This window comes from Eublepharis macularius, chromosome 9, assembly GCF_028583425.1.
Source record: "Eublepharis macularius isolate TG4126 chromosome 9, MPM_Emac_v1.0, whole genome shotgun sequence".
In the NCBI taxonomy this organism is placed as follows: Eukaryota; Metazoa; Chordata; class Lepidosauria; order Squamata; family Eublepharidae; genus Eublepharis; species Eublepharis macularius.
Genome location: NC_072798.1, coordinates 104,836,488 through 104,851,298, shown reverse-complemented (window position 1 = coordinate 104,851,298; position 14,811 = coordinate 104,836,488). Strand labels below are relative to the sequence as shown.

The following is a 14,811-nucleotide window of genomic DNA, read 5'->3' as shown; positions in this document are numbered from 1 at the left end:
GGGGGGTGGGTTTTGCCACCTGCTCTGCTCCTGATCCCAGCTGGGTGAAGGGGTGGCTGGCACTGCCACGTGCTCCGCGTCTGATCCCAGCTGGGTGAAGGCAAGGGTGGGCATTGCCACCTGCTCCATTCCTGATTCCAGCTGGGTGAAGTCGAGGGTCGGGCATTGCCACCTGCTCTGCTCCTGATTCCGGATTGGTGAAGGTGGGGGGCGGGCATTGCCATCTGCTCCACCCCCGATCCTTGCCTGGGCTTCCTTCCACGGTGCCCTCTTGGAGAGACAGGTTGCCTCTTCTGGACTTCCCTACATGGCAGCGCCCTCTGGAGGCACACCAAGGTAGGAAGTGAGTTGTCTGGGACACAGTTAGCCTTTTATATAGTAGGATAAGGCTCTAAAGTAATTTAGGAACTGCAGAGGATATTCTTTTCATATCATCAACTGTACCTCCATTGGACAGCTACTCCGTCAACTCCTGCCCCAAACTGAGGAAGATAAAAAGGAACACGATGGCTGCATTCAGATGGAAAACTTAACTTTGAATAAGTTAAAATATCCACAAACACTGTTAGTTGCTAGATGTGAGTGCTTTGCTCTTTCCTGCTGTTCTTTCCTTCTTGGGCAAAGCCCAAAGAAGAAACTAACTGTGGCTATCTATGATGTACAAATGCAAGCATGCAGGTTCACCAGAGTTCGTATTCCCCCACTAACTGAGATTTTAAATTAGACTTTAACTTAGGCTTAGAATCTCAGCTGGGAAAACTAACTCCAGTTAGCCCATTCACCTTATGAGTAGCCAATGCAGTTTTCTAGTTCTGTCGCCCTGCTCCACGCAAGAAGAGAGGTGGGAGGAGGGTGTGTACAAGTGGGCTTGTGCACATATCATCTATTTTTAATAAAATTACATGCTTGCCTTTATCATACCCTCCATTGGGACTTAAGGCAGGTAACAAAATAAACAATCCACATCACCAGTAGAACAACTTAAAACAATACCAAGCAATCGTGAAAACAGCCAACCAAACACAAAAAAATACGAAGAATGATGTCCTCCTAAAGCTAACAAAACGACCCACGCCTCCTTGCTCTGTGCCCTTTTAGGTGACCCCAAACAGGTGTGTCTTGAGGCCTGCCCACAACCACGGTTATGTGGGTCCCTCCCTAACCTCACCCAGGAGGCTGTTTCCCAAGATGTGGGCAAAGCATCTTAGCAGGGGCAGACGGGGAGTAGAATAAAGGCATCGTTGCGTAGACTGGTGTTTCCACACGGTTTTATACTGGGAGAGGCAGATGAAATAACCATGGTCAAGTTTTCTATCCGAGTGAAGCTTCCATGGCTTTCGGGGTGGGCCTTCTATCCAGTAATGCCCAACGATCACCTTATGATTAAAAAGCACTCTTGTACACCTTGGCAGTCAGGTCGCAATGCCATGCCAAAGCCATCAGCAAGCTGCTTCCCTCCCTTTCTGCCACCCTCCAAATGCTTTGCGGAAGCTGAACGACAGCCCCCCGTCATCAATCTCAGCTCAAGCCATTGCCCAGCCTGCAGTTATCTCAGGAGACCTGTCTCTTTTGAAAGGGAGACCTATTACACTAAAGGAAATGTCCCATTTAAGTCTGGCAATGGAATAGACATCACAGAACACAGACACCCTGGATGTTAGTAGGCTGGAAATACAAAATGTTGTGCCCATTTCCGGAATCAGCCACGGCAATAGAACAGGCTGAGAATTTTTTTGGCACCCATCCCTTTAGATGACCACAATCTTCACACTTGGAAACGTTTCCAGAGGCAAAACCATTCAGCTGAGATAGTAGAAGGAAGAGAAAACTGGCTATGCAGCTTGGACGCTTTTAAACACCTCACAGCCTTAACTTGAAGGCCAAACTTTTCTCTGTGCCTTTCTTGTCAGGATCAAGCAAAATGGCAAATGCTTTTTTCTTGAGGCACCCACATTCTATCGTCTAGTACCTCTTTTGAAACCAAACAACTCTACATTACTGGAAACGTCTAATACAGTTGCCAGCTTCCATGTGGGGCCTGGAGTTCTCCTGGAATTGTAACTGATCTCCCTTGGAGAAAATGGCGGCTTCAAAGGGTGGTCTCTACGGCATCACATCTCATGCTGAGCACCCACCCCTCCCCAGACCCTGTCCTCTCAAGGTAGGGTTCCCAAATCTCCAGGAATTTCCCTAGTGTCTAATTTTAACTTTCAGTTTTTATCAGTAGAATGGAACTTTTTAATACACAAATCCAGGGTTCAGTTTCAGTTCAAGTTCTAGTCATCGTAATGGTTATTGGTTAGCTAAGACTCTACTTGAGCCCCAGGATGACTGTCTTAGGCCCTGCCTGCTCATTTCCCCTGCCTGCTCCTCCTCTTCTTTTTAGGTAGCTTTCTAAGAAACACAAGTTTTTCCAGATACAACTGGAGCAGGGAGGGGGCCTCACCACTGCAAAGAAGAATCTCCAGAATTCCTGAATACTGAACCACTTATTCTGTACCAGTTACTACTTCTTTCGGTTTTCTCTCTGTGTGGGAGGGGGTGTTTTGCGTCACGGAACCTGCATGGACAAAAGCGATGTGGGATGGGAGCAGCAGTAAGGGGGGAAGCTGGGAAGAGACCGGGTGAAATAACTGTCCAGATCTAATCTGTGAAAAGGACAGCAAAAAACAAGTATACTTTTTAAAAAGGGGAAAAATCTTTAGATAAATCCTGAAATCTCAAAAGTTGTGATGTAGGGTAATAAGGGGCTATAACGACCAATAGCCATGAGGGAATCTAATTTCCAGTCTCATAAATAAAATGATGCTACAAGATGCTCAACATCAGCTGCAATAAACTCCAAAATGGAGTTGTAATTTTTCTACACATGTGCTATAAAGAGCTCGACCCATCCACTACTAGGTAGGTTACAGGACAAGTAATTCTGAATCCTAATTCCGTGATCATTATAGTAGGAATGAGTGGCTGTTTTCACACTGCTTACTGGCCACGGTACATCACACCAAGCTCCTGTCATTCTGGGAACTTGGTGTGATGTTCTGTGGCTGGGAAGCAGTGTGAAAATGGCCAATGTGGTCTCTTTCCTTCCGTGCACACATGCATTATATTGTAAGATTCATTTCTTGGAATATCTGGAATGAACTCACTAATATAAGCAGAGTCCTAACTATCGGTACATAGAAAATCCACTGCAACAAGGAAGAAAGAGGCTACTTTATAAGAAAAAAATAGCCCAAACTTTCCAAGTCACAAGGAGAAAGCTTTGATTGATGTATTGTACTAGTGGATTGTGTTTAAAATCTGGTACACCCAGAACTGATCTTCAATACAGGAAAGGAATGCAGGAAGAATTTTGCCCCTTGGCTCCTTCCCTCAGAAGGTCCCAATCTCCTGTAAATTTCCACAGGATGCCTCGTAGCTGAGGTAGAGACAAGGAGCAAAGGCAAAGAGGGGAAGGCCTATGAATACCTCAAGATAAAGGAAAGCTGAGCCACAGTTTGGTGCAAGTCCCAAGTTGGCACATGTTTAGTATCTGTATCAATCAATACATTGAATGCCATTTTAACACCTGAAAAGTCATTAAACTTCCTTGGTATCTCTTGAAAAGTCCTTCCTTGGAACAGTTTTTAAGCAACGATGCAAAGTATTTCAAAGTACTACAGTAAGAAAATCAGAAGTCTACACAAGCAAGATACTATTAAGAGGCAGATTTCCAGGTATCACATAGCCACAAACCTTGGTTTGCCACTAAGAGCCACTCTACATGTTATAAAGACTTCATGTCGCAGTGGCAGCCATTGGTCCTGTTGATCAAACAGGCACACGGAGGTCTGTGCTCAAAACTGAATTCCCAGGGGCCAGGACCCCCATATCAGATTGGGATTGTGGCGTGCTGGCCGTACAAGCGCAGAACTCTGAGTCTGTTGACTGCCACAAGAGGGGGGATATGAAGACTCTGTAACGTGTGAATTAGGGCCAAACTATAACTCCCCAGTGCCACACTGAAATCAAGACCACAGGGCAGGGGGAGGAGGCACTTCAACTTTCCCACCTGGTGGGAAAACACAAAAGAGACTGGAAACTGAGCACCATCCTGAGCACTTTCCCTGCCTTCTGCCTCCTCCTGAAGATTCTCACCTTGCTTTGCTTCCTGTCCAGGTAGAACTGGTGCTGGCTAATGGCCATAGCCCAAATGGACTTTATCAAGGCAGGGCAGGCATACCACGTGTGCACAGCTATGCCACTGTGTCCAAAAGTCCTTCTTGTCACAGATGCCCTAGAAAAGCAGGAGACCAAACCGTTAGTTGGCAACGTAAAGAGAAAACAGCAGAGACAACATTCAATGCTTCTATTGTTTTTTCAAGATTTTAAGGTAGAAATGTGATTCCATTTTTCCCCCAATGGGATGTCAGTAAGCTGTGTGTTCCTATGTTCCTTGCTCTCCCTCCTTCCTTGCCTCGTACAGTAAAAATTGTTTAGTAATTTATGCTTTAGTATATAAAGGTACTCATATCCAGCTTTTCACAAAATGCCCAAGGCAGTTCAAGGTGTTGACTAGGGTTGCCAGGGGGGTCCCGGGGGGCCAAGTGGGGGTGCAGAGGGCTGGGGGACAGTGAGGCACTGTCATGATCTGGCTGTGCCAGGAAGGCCTAGCAAGGCCTCAGAAGCCTGTTAGCAGTGGGAGTAGGCCTGCCTACAATTCCCAGGAGACCCTGGGCCGTTTTGGCGCCCTTTGGGGCCAATCAGAACACAGGGGGCTGGTGCTATATAAGTCTGGGAGGGAAAAAGGCCTGGGTTCTTCCTCCTCCCAGGGAGCAGCAGGCCAGAGGGGGTCCCTGGTAGGGGGAGAGGCCCCCATCCAGGGAGGGTGTGAAGGCAGGCCCGGCAGGCAGAGGGGCAGGGAGTTCAGTCGCGCTAGGGCCTCTTGTTTATTTTGCCTTCACCCATCTACTGTTGCTAAGGCACCTTTCTTGCTTGCTTGCTTGTTTGATATTAACTGATCTCCTTGTAAATAAATCCTGTTTGTTGTTACTCTGCCGGGTCCTCACGCCTGTTTATTGGCCAAGCTGTGGAGGTCAGAAGGGTTGGGAAGGTACTCTGGGCCTTCCCAAGGGACCCTAAATCCCAGAGTGGTGGCAGCGTAAGGGGGCTCACCCCACCTGAGGCATGACAGGCACTTACCTCTCATGCACGCACTATGAGCACCCATGCTCCCCCTCTGCAGAGGAATCCCAGTGTGCGATGACTGAAAACCATCCCTTTGGAGGCAGTTTTCACCTTGAGTGTGCACGCATGGGCTGCAGCTCCTTCCATGGTCTCCATCCTGCTCATTTTCCTAAGTGAAAACTGCCTCCAAAAGGGCGATTTTCAGTCTGCGCGTACCGGGATTCCTCTGCGGAGGGGGAGCGTGTGCATGTGCTTCTCCCCATCCCCGTGGTCCCCCTGCCAGCCAGGTGAGCAGGGCCGGGGGACGGCAGGTGGGGGCAAGAGATGGGAAGCCCAGGGCTGACCCCTGAGCCAAGCACAGCAGCAGCAACACGGGGGCCCCTGCAGCAAGGCAGAGGCTTCTATGTGTTCAGGGGACTCCTTGAACATGAGGGAAAATATGACTTCAAGAGTTAACCCAAAGAAAAAGACCCCCCCTCCCCCCGCCTGATGGGGACTGAATGTTCTTCAGGAGCACAAAATGTTGAGAAAGGGGGGAGAAAGCAGAAATAAGCCTGGACAAAGTTCTTAAAACCTCACAGAAACCTGGCACCTTTGATCCCACCTTTGAGAAGCATAATGACTATTTAATTTAAAAAATATTTCAGTCAGCAACTCAAAACCATTGTTTGCAACCGCATCTGGGTTTGCATTCTCCCGCCAAAGCAGTGCTCTACTCCAGCTTCAAAGCCTGGCTGGCAAATCGGATTTGGAAGGAAAGCACAAACTATCTTTGGTGCAGGGCCACAGGATTTATGCACATGGCACCAAAGCACGAGTTGGCTTTGCATGTGAACCATTCCAATGGGACTTGCAAGCCTGGCCTGCAGCCAACACCATTGCCGTTTCCACACGGCTTACCTGCTTGCGTTATGTCCCGGCAGATCGCGCAAAAAACGCGGAAGATCGCTTTTTTTCGTGCGAAAAAAAGCGATCTTCCGCGTTTTTTGCGCGATCTGCCGGGACATAACGCAAGCAGGTAAGCCGTGCGGAAACGGCCCATTTGTTCTTGGTGTGTGGCCACAGGCAGGCAAAGAGCACAGGCGCTGGGAAAGGCAAGTGGATGCTGGTTCTAAGCAGCTCTAAAAAAGATGAAGTCCTGTTACCTACCATTTAAGGCCTGTAACTCATTTAAGTGCTAAACCTGTAAATTAAGTGCTAGATCAGATTTTCTTTTTAAAACAGAAAAATATTCCGCTAGCTACGAAGGGATTAAAAAGGCTAACTGAAGTTGAAACCAAGCCAGTAACATTTATAGAGGAGACTTTTTTTTTCTCCAAATCCAGCAATAAAAATGTCACCCTGGACTTGATTTTTCACAGCAGCAGGACAACTGTTGCATTTGGGATGATTTCAAGTTGACTTCCCACCCTCCCGTATTAAGCGTACTCTACAAAATCTGAGCCTTAAACAACTTGGAAGGGTTTTCCAAATAAAATTGGACATTAGGACAGGAAACATTTTTTTTTAATCTAAAAGGTAAAATGAAGGTTACAGGAAAGGTGTATAAAACAGGAACCAGACAGAGTGAAGAGAAAGACCCCAGGAGCCAGACAAATTGGCAGAAAAATTTGAGTAATATTTCTCTCAACTTCTGCCCAAACATTCTGTTCTGTTCTTATACCCAATAAACGGATTAATACTAAATTTGTTTGCGAGGTAAATGGCCTAAGCAGCCGCTGATGTGGCAAAAGGTTACTAGTCTTCGGCTGTGCCCCGTCACTCTGCTTGCTCATGCTCTCTGCACTTGTGGGGCTCCCAACAGAAGGCAAGGCAGAACACGGGCGTGGCATCGCCTGGGATGGCCTTGCTCTGCCTCTGGATGAAGGCTGTGCTGTTGGATCGATCCTTTCCCTGGTACAACCAGCCTGTATAAGTTTGTGAGTGGGCTATTAACCCCAGATATGAATAGAGCCTCCGTATTCAGATGGCTGGGAGACACACAGGGAAGCATATCAACTGGTTGTTATTGGTAACCAGGGCTTTTTTTCAGGGGGAACACAGGGGAACGGAGTTCCGGAACCTCTTGAAAATGGTCACACGGCTGGTGGCCCCGCCCCCTGATCTCCGGACAGAGGGGAGGTTAGATTGCCCTCTAAACAGAGGGCCATCTCAACTCCCCTCTGTCTGGAGATCAGGTGGCGGGGCCACCAGCAGTGTGACCATTTTCTCTGAGGGCAACCCACTGAGTTCCACCACCTCTTTTCCCAGAAAAAAAGCCGTTGGTAACAGAATGCTGAAGCAGATAAAACTTTGGTCTGATCCTGCACAGCAAATTTTAGGTTTTTGGTTTTTTTTAAAAAAAGGGGAATAACCAGTGTTTCTGCTATTTCTATCACTAATATTGTTATTCTTGTAACATTTTGACTCATTGTTCCCTCCACCAACACCACACTTTCCCTGCACGGAGGCTTTCTCTTAGGCAATTATTCTTAGGATGGCAGCCTACATGTAACAATTTAACCACACTTCCAAGACTGTGAATTTATGTAGTTCTCATCACACATTTGACAGCCTGCCATCTCTCTGTCTTCCGTGTATCTTTAAGGACATACTGATTATTTCCAAAGAAATGCTGAAAAAACACTCTATGGCCGCCACCGCCTGCCTTCCACCTCCACTTCACTGAGCCATCCAACTTGAAGAGCCATGCTCCTTGGCTGGGAGCCTAGAATCTTAAATACATTCCCTCTGGATCCAGGTGTCTTAGTTGGCATTTAGGACAGGGGAACCTGAAAAACCTTTATTAGATTTAAATAGAAAACACAGGACTTCCAGTACTGCTTTGTGACATTAAAAAGCAATATGGAAATAAAAGTTCTCTGCCATGGCGTGGTCTTGTCAAAGTAGAACTGGGAACCTTTACTAGACTGACAAAACAGAGCAGATTATCTGGTATTCTAAGGAAACAATGCTAAAGTCTTCTTTTAGTGGCCTAAGATGGCTACCAAGAACGAATCTCCCCAAGATGATGTTCGCAGGTACAACAGGATGTGGACCCTGGAGCCAAACTGTGATCTGCCTCAGATATACTTTGCATGTTCTTGCCTCTTCCCACACATGCTGTTCCTGCTCTGGACAAGACCACTGCACACATGTTTGGGGAGCCAGTTTGGTGTAGTGGTTAAGAGAATGGGACTCCAGGGTGACCTTGTGTCAGTCACAGCTTCTAGGAGCTCTCTCAGCCCCACCCACCTCACAAGGTGTTTTGTTGGGGGATAATAACATACTTTGTAAACCGCTCTGAGTGGGCGTTAAGTTGTCCTGAAGGGCGGAATATAAATCAAATGTTTATCATCATCATCAAAAAGAAACCTCAGCCACCCCCAACCCCACTATGCTATTAGCTACACAGAAATGTTCTAGGGAAGGAACTAGGGATATGCACTTTAAAAAAAAATCAGTACTTTTGGGATCAGGTATTGGCAATCCAGTATTCCTGATATTCAGGTCCAAAAATATCGATACAGTATTCAGATCTGGGTTTTATTTGGAAATCTGACTATATTCAGCTCCATTATTCCCTATGGGGGATTTGGGGGGGGGGGCTGGAGGGACCATTTTTGGAGCAGACTACACCAAAATTGCAGCACAGTTAGGGCTGCCTGTCCTCTCAATACCCCCCAAGTTTCATGAACATTGGGTCAATGGATCCAGTTCTATGGGCCCCTGAACAAGATCCCCCCAGCCATTCTCTATTGTTTCCTACGGGGGGAAATCTAATGCTTTCTCCAGGGCACAGAAGCCCATCCAAACACACCGAGAGTGACCAGCCACTCAGAAAGAACAGAGCCCATCAGAACCAGAGAATCCTACCACAACCAAACTGGCAGCAGAAGGAAGGCGAAGCACATCCTCGCAGCCAATTTTCAGCAATGTTTTTTTCCCTTAACTTTTGGAGGCAGGGGGGGAAGAAGGGGAGGCAATTCTCAGGGGGAAAGTGAGGGAGAGAGAGCACGTCTGTCCATTCATAAGGATTCTCTCACAGACCATCTACAGACCATCATCAGCCTGACTTTCTGCCTGAGTGGGTCGTGCTGAGATTCTCTAGTTCTCTTGGGCTTTGATCGTTTTTTGCGGGGGAGGGGAGGCTGGCTGGTTCCTCTTTTGCGTGGTGGGTTAGGGTTCTTTACCCTGCAAAAACACTGGATTTTTCCTGTATAGGAGGACAGGCTGAGAGGCCTTGTTCAGGGGCCCAGAGTCTTCTTGATCTTAGTCTGACATTCTAACCGCCAAGTCATGCTGGCTCTTACATCAAAAATATTTGTCCCACTTAACTTGATGATGATTTCAGTGTAACTCGGAAGTCTATGAGCGGGTACACCAATAAAATATTTTATATTATTTTCTACATTTACGGTAGGCATGGCGTTCTTCCTAATCCTGGAAGGCGATCTTGCTATGAACGGAGCTCCGTAATGAATCTTCCAAGTGATGTACAGAGATCTGCTGTCTCAGTGAGGTTACTCCTTTTTTAAAAAAACTTAATCACAAGGGGCCAAATCTTGCAGGGAATACTCTCCCCCCCCCCCCGTGTGTGTATGTGTGTTTGTGCAGGCTCCATAATAATGGGAGCAGTATAAGTGCGCGGCTAAGAATCACTGTTTGCATGCATTTGATGGGGCGTGCATAGTAAAACTTCCTGGTGGAGTGTGGCCAAAATTAATATTTTGAAAAACAAGGAACTTTGTGATAATATAAATGATGGGATTAAACTAGAGCTGACCTACAACTGTTGCTTTCCAAGCTCCCTATTGTGCCTTTAGAAACAGGAAAAGCCATCACAGGCCACGACAGACCGTTGCAATAGTAAGCCTTAAAAAGGTAGTAAGCTAAGGCATCTCAAAGAACGTGGAAGCAACACAAGTATAGAATTCATACGCACTCCTTTTGCTGCAAAAAAGAAATAGATCCCATTACTGGAGATGAGAAGAAATTTGGTTTACGTTATGAACGGCCCTGCTTCCAAGGCCTGGCTTTCAGTTCCCAGGTTTTCAGGGAAGGAGGTCATGAGTTCATGATTTATTTGCACAGAATATTTCCATGGGGTCTACAGATAGCAGCTCATACTGAGGAAAACCTTCTACCATTTTCTATAAGCTACAACGTTCTATAAGCAGACTGTTGACTGTACAGTGAAATCCAATAAACAGTGGTATTAAACCCTACAACCATGGCGTTCCGACAGACAGGAGCTTATATCTGATAAAACTAAAGTCAGTAGAAAAGGAGAGAATACAAAATAACACAAACATAAAGAAAATGGGTTATTGCACACTCACAAAACTCTGGGGACTAATATAGTATACAGAATAGTTCCCTCCAATTTACTTGGTAAGTCACACTGTGGAACACAAATCAAGGAATAATAGAATGTAGGATCTCGCACTTGCAGATCCACAACCGACCTCAAAAAAAGTTATTCTGGACTTACGCAGGTCAATGAAAAGGTGCATTTTTGGCAAAGGCTATCTATTGCACAGAGTTAAAATGAAAAGGATGGACAATTAACCTGTCAAAATGGGTTTCAAGAGGGCCTGACTGAGCAGAGACTGCTCAGCGACTGCGACTGCTTGGAGTAGCACAACAAAGAAGGTGCAGATGCACCCCAGGGGTTCAGCTTGCCCTCTCCCCGCTCCCGTGAGACTGTAGCTGGCATCCCTCCAGGCCTCCACCAGCTCCGATGCCCAGAGGCTTGGTTTGGACATGGCTGGAGGCAGTGTGGGCCCAGGAGGGGATGGGAATCCTTTTCTTGGGGCAAAAAAATGCCTTGGACGCACTGGCTTTCCAACGGGAAGGAAGCAGAGGCAGCCAGACCAAACCCTATGGATGCCTACAGGGCTCTGAGTGGAAGGCTTGGCCGTCCACTAAACAGCCAACAGGCAGCGGGGATTCGGCAACCTCTCGGCATGAAACCGCCCCCTCTGCTCCCCCAGGGACTGCCGAGCTCCGAAGGAAGAAGGGAGGGGGGCTGCCGCCTTACCTGCGTGGGTCATGCACCTCCACGGAAAACTTCTTCTCTCGGAAGTACAAGTTCTCCAGCTGCCTCCATTGGAAAATCTGAGTAGGAAAAACAGACAAAAAACAAGGTGGTTGAGAGGCGGCGCAGGGGAAGGGGGGGGGCGCCTCTGGCTGCCCTCCTCTCAACTCTTCCTTATCAAACTCCTGAATCCCTTCCGCGGGCTGCTCTGGCCAGAAGGCTGGCGGGCTGGCGGGGGAGCGAGGGAGGGCGACTCTAGAGAAGACTGCAGGCGGGCCGGGCCGCTGCTGCGGGCGCGGGCTCCCGGGCCGCTTCATCCACACCCACCCTTCAGGAACGAAACCGGTCCTTTCCGAGAAGCCTGGCCTTCCCCTTTGTCCCGTCTCCTGGCCGCTGCTCTCTCAGCGGCACAGATCCCCCTCCTTCACGTCTGCCAGGCTCCGAGCAGGGAAACAGCGAAGGGGGGAAAAGGCGTGTGGTGTGTGCGCGCGCGCGGGGGTGTGTGTGTGTGTGTGGTGGTTTCACAGAAGTGCTGAGCTGAAGCTTCCTCCCCTCCGAGCGCTGAAACGGGAAAGGAGCTCAAATTCCCCTTTCTCCCACGGGGACGCGATTTCCTGCCCACTAATGTGCAAGAGCTCCTGACTGGAGCTCTGAAAGGCTGGACGTTGCAGCGGAGGGCGGAGGCTCCGGGGACCTAATTCATTCCAGGCAACATGAGATAACAATATAGGCTTTTCAAGCCCTCCCCGCCCGCCCCTCTGCACCCCCCTCCCCCCAAGCAGCCAAGCAAGCGCCAGAAGATGTGCGATGCGCAATTGCCAGGGTGGGACTGAGGGGCACGGAGGCGGCCGGCTCACGGACCCACGGAGGCCCTTGCTCCTTTTCCTACTCCGATGCCACAACGAGAGAGTTGAGGGCAAATTCTAGAAGCGTGGCTGCTGGGATCGGTCCACTGCAGCCACATAATTCAGAGCCTTGCAGCAGCTTAAACACTATTGGATGTGTCACACAGCAGAGCCTTTTGTGAGTCAGAACTCAGATTAAGGGAGGCATGTTTCAGAAAACTCTTAAGCCGATTCATTTTGATTTCCATAGGTAACTGAATAAAGAATTCCATTTCAAAAGGGAGAGTTAAGAGACATGGACCCCACATAGTCTGCAAAATCATCTTCAAGACTGTCCCCGGCACCAGACCTGCCCCCCACAACTGAACATTTGCCAGTATGTAAAAGTTATTTGTATCAGAACACTGATGGGGAAGTGCATTTGAATTCACACTTGACATCAATGCACAGAAAATAGAGAAGAAACTGCATTGGCAGTTGGATGGGGCATAAATTGGCAATTGATCAGGCATAAATCTGACGCACAGCAAAGATCTCCTTGGGTGAATTGGTGTGGTGGTTGCTGAGCGATGTGGTTGCTCCAGCTGATCACCTGTTTGAGTGGGGGGGGGAGTGCGTGTGTGTGTGTTGGAGTAACTCTTTTCCCCAAGCAAGTGCATGGTGCTTCCCAGGGTTTGTGTGTCTGCAACCCTGCATCTCTTCTAGCAGTCTTGGATAAGTGGAAAGGAAAGCAAATGCGCAAAACCACGCTCTGAGCTTAGTTGCAGGAGGCCTGCTATTTATAAAGTCTGTTTATAGCAAAACTATCAGTGCTGCCCTTCCTGTCTAATAGAGAATTTCAATCATAGCAAGATTCAAATTTGTATTTTAGAAGTGGCAAATTAATGGATGATTTTAGCCCTAATATTTAAGAGCACAAACTAAAACCCGCAAAAGCGTATACAATGTCCCAGAGGTTTTCTATAGGTCACAGGAATTGCTGCCTGTTCTCAGAATTCGATTCTTGCACATAAATTCTGAAAAACCGTGGTTTCTTCACGCATCCAAACAAAAGAACGCGTGATACAAATCTTATTCTTTGTGACAAAAATATAATTACAGAGAACTTTCTCAAAGACAAGCTTTTCTTTCCCCCCAGGAAAGAAACTGAGATAACTCTTTGGAATGTAGATTTCCAAGTGTGATAAACAAAAAACACTCCCAAAAGAAGAGAAGGAACTGACCTAATTTACAATGCCTTATTCTGCTCTGGGTTAATTAACCTCGCCTTGATAAAGACAAATGGAAAGGCCAGTTAGCTTGATCAAGTATCCAGTGCTAAGCCAGTGCACAACACTACACCAGTTTGGGGGAGTGGTTAAGAGCGCGGGACTCTAATCTGGAGAACCGGGTTTGATTCCCCGCTCCTTCACTTGAAGCCAGCTGGGTGATCTTGGGTCAGTCACAGCTCTCTCAGAGCTCTCTCAGCCCCACCCACCTCACAGGGTGATTGTCGTGAGGATAATAATAACATACTTTGTAAAGTACTCTGAGTGGGAATTAAGTCATCCTGAAGGGCGGTATATAAATCAAATGTTATTGTTATTATTGTTATTATTATTATTAATTCAACTAGAACAGAATGCTCTATAAGCAGCAACTAAAATAATGATGGCCCTTTCTTGAGGAAATGGTGCGTGCTTTTCACCATTCCGTGCTACCATCCTTGGGTGTTCACACCACCCTTGCTCTGCGGACCAGATGCACACTTGAGAAACATTCACACTCGACATGCAAGTGCAACTGCCACCTCCGCTGGTCCTGTCCCTACACAAAGAAATGACTGGGGGGGGGGGGGGTTATCAGTGCAATCCTAAGCAGAGTTACACTCTTCTAAGTCTATGGAAGTCAATGGGCGTAGAAAGGTGTCCTCTGTCTAGGATGGCCCCTACAAAGAAAGGCTCAGGCAAGTCAGCACAACACTGGTGACCCACCAGGCCAAGTGCAGCCTACCAGCCACAATCGATGCCTGCAGGGAGGAGAACGAGGTGCGAATGCGGCTGCTCGGGGCCTCCACTGGAAAGAAAGGCGGGGTATAAAGGAAGCAAATCAGTGAATTGTCAGATTTTTGACAATACTACTGAATGAGCACACAGAGAATATAAACCGGAATGCCTGCTGAGCCTCACTGATGGGTTGCTGTCTGCGTTTTGTTTTAGTTGCGCAGATCAAACTTCCAGGGCCTGGGGCTGAAAAGAGCCATGAAGAAAATCTGCATTTTTATGAATGGTATCCAGGGGCGGATTCTCCCTCTTTTATAATACTGAACTCATAAACGAATTTTTACAGTTGTTTCAGGACAAACCAATGAAATCTGCACAGAAAACGTGTTTTGTGAAATTTATTAGCCCAGGATAACCACTGGCTTTGAAATGGGGGAGAAAACGTCACGGGATGCGGGTCCATCAGTAGCGATTAGCCATTCTAGGTAAGCGAAGCTCCTGCAGAGAAGCTGTGTCCCGCTTCATACCAGATCCTGGGCTCAATCGACTGGGGGAGACAGCCAGCTTCATGTCCCCAGGGGGGCCCCTTTCTGGGGGGGGGCGGGTCATGGGACTTTCCTTGGTAGCTTTCCAGTGAGCTGTGATGAGGGCTGCCCGTGCTTGATCTTTTAAAAATGCCCTTTTCCCTTCTGGGAGAGTACTGGGATACCAACTAGCTCAACCAGTATCACCACACGCAATGCCTGCAGCATACTGCACTGGGCTCTAAACTACCCCTTCAAGTCACCAAGTCAAG

The 14,811-nt window shown here is 47.7% G+C and overlaps 1 protein-coding gene across 2 annotated transcripts in view; it reads right to left on the bottom strand.

Moving 5' to 3' along the window:
- The window catches only part of FRMD4A (FERM domain containing 4A), a 222,605-nt gene that overhangs the window by 67,950 nt on the left and 139,844 nt on the right, over positions 1–14,811 (bottom strand). For both annotated transcript variants that reach the window (XM_054988128.1, XM_054988127.1), the window contains 2 exons: positions 11,192–11,268; positions 4,141–4,279 (listed from right to left, as the gene is read on the bottom strand). In XM_054988128.1, coding sequence (XP_054844103.1) covers positions 4,141–4,279; positions 11,192–11,268 — 216 coding nt within the window. The remainder of the gene's footprint in view (positions 1–4,140; positions 4,280–11,191; positions 11,269–14,811) is intronic.